The 3,961-nt window shown below is 36.1% G+C and overlaps 1 protein-coding gene across 1 annotated transcript; it reads right to left on the bottom strand.

The window, feature by feature from the left end:
• Nucleotides 1-1,107: 1,107 nt before the first annotated feature.
• Nucleotides 1,108-3,432, bottom strand: LOC106097520 (heme-binding protein 2-like). Its single transcript, XM_013267860.2, has 4 exons — nt 3,257-3,432; nt 3,045-3,171; nt 1,968-2,136; nt 1,108-1,735 (listed from the first exon to the last, which is right to left on the bottom strand). The coding sequence occupies exons 1-4, from the start codon at nt 3,368-3,370 to the stop codon at nt 1,549-1,551; spliced, it is 597 nt and encodes a 198-aa protein (XP_013123314.1). The 5' UTR covers nt 3,371-3,432; the 3' UTR covers nt 1,108-1,548.
• Nucleotides 3,433-3,961: the final 529 nt, after the last annotated feature.

Below are 3,961 nucleotides of genomic sequence, written 5' to 3'. Positions count from 1 at the left end.
ACTCTCCATTGACTTTCTATGGAGAATTTTCAGACTTTGTGTTGGTCTGAGGAGATTTGCCAAAATTCTATAAATCTCACAACAATGATGGTGACATTTTCTGAAAGCCAGCAAAAATACCTACGTTTTGATGTATAATTTGTGGAAGTTGAGTGAAAATTGAGCAAGTAGCAAGAAGTTGTTCGGACATAAAGAGAAAATTGTAAAAGGTACAGTGGCTCACTTAGAACCAACTGCATAGCAACCATAACAACGCATGTATTTTGTGAAAAATCAAAACTTTGCAACTCAAAACTTAAAGAGGGATAAGATGAAAAGGGTAACAGATATGAAAAAGCTGAATCAGACATGAATAGCCCAATAATTTGTGAACATTTTAAAGTTTGAATGGTTGTTCTAGGCGAAAGTATGAGGAAGTAGTTAAGTTTCAAAAACAAGCAAGTTTTAGCAGAATTTTGTAAATTTCCCATTCATTTCAATGGGACAAATTAAAGGAAAAAAGCTTAATATTTTAAAAAGTATAATAGCAAAAAATACCAAAAGTCATAGCACACATTAGCAGAAATAGCAGAATAGTTTAAAATTTGAACGGTGAAAATCGGCTGAAAATTGTGGAAGTAGTTAAGTGCCAAAAAACGTACAAAAAGTGGCAACTGGAATAATAAAGAAGAAAGAGAAACAGGAAAACAACAGTGTGGATGCTTAAAGCATCCACACAATAATAAATCCGAGGAATAGTAATATGTGTGCCTCTTGGCATAGGCACACATAATAATAAATCCGAGGAATAGTAATATGTGTGCCTCTTGGCATCGGCACACATAATAAATCCGAGGAATAGTAATATGTGTGCCTCTTGGCATAGGCACACATAATGATCAACTAGAAAGGTTAATATAGTTACCAACACAAATACTAAACTGCTCATATGCTGCCATCTAGTGTTAAAGGTCAGGAATTACAGCGTAATTTAGTATATGGTATATATAATCAACACATCTAGATTTTATGAGGTACAAACACATCTTGATGCATGCTCAATCAACAGAATATAAATGACCTAGTAAGAAATAACAGGAATTTAGAAAAAAAGTCAAAAAAATTTTGTATCTCTTAAGGACAGTACAATTTTTTAATTTTAAGAAGTGGGTTAAAAATAAAATCTTCAACATATATCAGAAGCAGACATAGAATGTCATGTTAGAATCTCAAAGTTATCAAAGTGTTCTAAACAATCACCCAGCAAACAAGTAAATTGTTTTTGTAATGGAAGTCCTCCTGGGCTTAAGGGATGATCTGAATTCATTACTTTGTATTCATGGATGAAAGAGAATAAAGAAAAAGTAGAACAAACTGTTAATATGCTTTTAGTTCCAGGAACTAAACTAAACCACAACATTCCAGAAACCAGTTTGCTTTGTTCTGTTGAAGTAGCATCTCTTCCCTGTTTCTTTGTGCATGCATTATATCTGTTCATTCGAGCAGCACAGATTAAAATCTGACTCTGCAAACAATGCAAAAGGTCTGCAACCTGACAAGAACATTTACTTAGTTCTGTTGTTGTGAGGCAGCACTGATCCAGATTTCATTGTGGTGAGTAAAAGAAAAATATGATTCATAGGTAGCTGCAGCATGAGTGTTGGGATCAAAGGTTTTCCCAGTACTAGCCAAGGCCTCACGAAGAATCTTTGTGTTTTCCTGGCCAGTTGCAGTGCTTGGAGCACCACCGAAAACCCTTAAAACAAAGAAAAACAAAATTGAGTTATCTTTCCCGGTGAGATTTAGACTTGTGTGGCATCTGCTCTCTTTTAATTGTCTCTTTTCTGTCATAATCACTGATTTTGTTGATTTACTAATTCTCAAAACCCAGTCAGTTTACAACTTAGATAGTGTTCAACTGTACAGATTCTACAATATAACAGCAAAATGAAAAACTTTGAAGAAAGATAAATGGACCCACTGCTCACCTTACATAGATGGTGGCTTCAGGTTTACTTTCTAATTTGACTAATGGATCAGAGATTTCAGCCTTTTTGCCACCAGAAGGAACAAACCACGACACCGACATTTTAGGATCCCCTTCACCTTCTGTAACAGTGACCAGTACAGGCCAGCAATCATCAGAAATCTCAAAACCTGAAAGAGACAAACATTGTACAGAACTCAAAGTGGTAAATGGACTGGTTCTTATATGGTGCGTTTCTACTCTATCTGAGAATTCAAAACACTTTACACAACTTGGCCTCATTCGCCCAGGACGTTTTCTATCTAACATTTACACTTTGATTCACCAGAGAGCATGCAGACTGGAGCAGATGGGGATCAGACCACCAACCGTCCAAATAGTTGGTGACCTGCTCTACCATCTGAGCTACAGTCACCCCAATAAGTGGGAAGCCAAAGGACAAAATTTGTTTGTTTTTTTTAAAAGACAAAATGTGTTGGAAAAAAAATCTTGAAGAATCAAATTTCAGTTTGTAATGTATTTCTTAAGATATGAAGTGAAATCTCAATTTTTGCCCTCTCAATGGCCAAGAAGCCCATAGAACATAATAAAAATAGAAAATGAACTGCTCCTTACCTGTAACAGTTTAATATGACGTGAGTTATTGTGGGAACTCTTTAAAGAGGATTTTGTTTCTCAAGTTATGGTTAGGGATCGGGGTTTATTTCAGTTAATAAAATGATCGTGTTTATCAAATATCTTAATCTCTCAAAATATTTCTCTCCACAGCAGCTCAGGTTCTCATGTGGCAACTTGAATATTAAACACAAGACTAAAGGAATACAAGGAATCAGATTCTGGGTCAATAATAGGCCTTAATCATTTTTAAATCTTTGATTGATTTGCTTTAGCACCAAGTGTGAACAACAGACATTTGGTTGTTGTTATGTTGATTTTAACCTTAGATTTTTCAACTAATTTAGAAAGCTCTGCACACCATCTTTGATCCTAGATCAACACATTACTTATTACAGTGGTTTAGCTACTGCCATCACAAACTAAATTACATCCTCAAGTGATATTTCTGTGCCTTATGTACCTGCTTCAGCCTGTCTCTTGACGTAGTTCTTCAGGCGTGAATTTGCAGCTAAATAATCCCTGGCCCCAGTGCTGTCGAGCTTTGTGGTAATCCAGTTGGTGGCACCGTATAAGCGCACCTCAAAGTCCTGCACACAACAGAAGCAAAAACTGGACTTATTTCTAGTGACTAGAAATAAGAACACATGAATAGTATTTGTGAACAAAGCCTACCTGGTGCGTCTCAACAACTTTGTACTGAGGACATTTTTCCTTTGGGCAAAAGTCCTGTCCGGTACAGAGTGACACCAGGAACAAAGCTAAGAGTGCAAACACCACCTGTGCCATCTTCAAAGAGTCTTCCGAGGAAGTGCAAAACTGCAGCTCCACTAACAATACTGCAAAAGGACATCAAAGTGGTGTCCTTTTACAAGTTACCAGATTATGTCAGACACGCCCACATAGCTGTGCTGCAAGGCAGATCAGGCAGTTTATCTTGTCTGTGGCAAAAGAAACACAAAACAGACAAGTTGTCTCTGAAAATGTTTTGTAACAAAATAAATTCAAGGCCAAGAGACACACAGTAAGTGTGTTATATTATTGTATTCTTTCATTTTATCAGCTTCCAGTGAACTTAAGAAACCATTTTACTATTTGTTTCAAATGTGATGGGTAACACGTTTAACTTAAATGCAAACTTTTAAGTAGTTTTCTATAATTTTAAACAATTTTTCTCGTTAAGAATAGGTTGTTGTATGCTCTGTAGACTTTTAGATAAAAGTTTACTCTGTGTGTCTATAGTGCAAAAATGCCTTCGAGTGGACAGGCAGTGACATTTGATAATTTATCTACTTTGCTTTTCTTTTCCCACAGCAAAGCTGTTCTTTATAGCCATGCTAGCAGCACAGCTTGTGAGGCTTATTTTAGTTTTTCCATCTA

This window comes from Oreochromis niloticus, linkage group LG13 (genome assembly GCF_001858045.2).
Source record: "Oreochromis niloticus isolate F11D_XX linkage group LG13, O_niloticus_UMD_NMBU, whole genome shotgun sequence".
NCBI classification, from domain to species: domain Eukaryota; kingdom Metazoa; phylum Chordata; class Actinopteri; order Cichliformes; family Cichlidae; genus Oreochromis; species Oreochromis niloticus.
This window is presented reverse-complemented; position numbering and strand designations above follow the sequence as displayed.

What these genes read in the sequence shown, in the direction of transcription:
- LOC106097520 (XM_013267860.2), bottom strand. Translation starts at nt 3,370, where the DNA reads ATGGCACAGGTGGTGTTTGCACTCTTAGCTTTGTTCCTGGTGTCACTC. An exon ending in AAGTTGTTGAGACGCACCAG is followed by an intron (nt 3,172 to 3,256) that starts GTAGGCTTTGTT and finishes TGTTGTGTGCAG; the next exon opens with GACTTTGAGGTGCGCTTATA. An exon ending in CAAGAGACAGGCTGAAGCAG is followed by an intron (nt 2,137 to 3,044) that starts GTACATAAGGCA and finishes TGTCTCTTTCAG; the next exon opens with GTTTTGAGATTTCTGATGAT.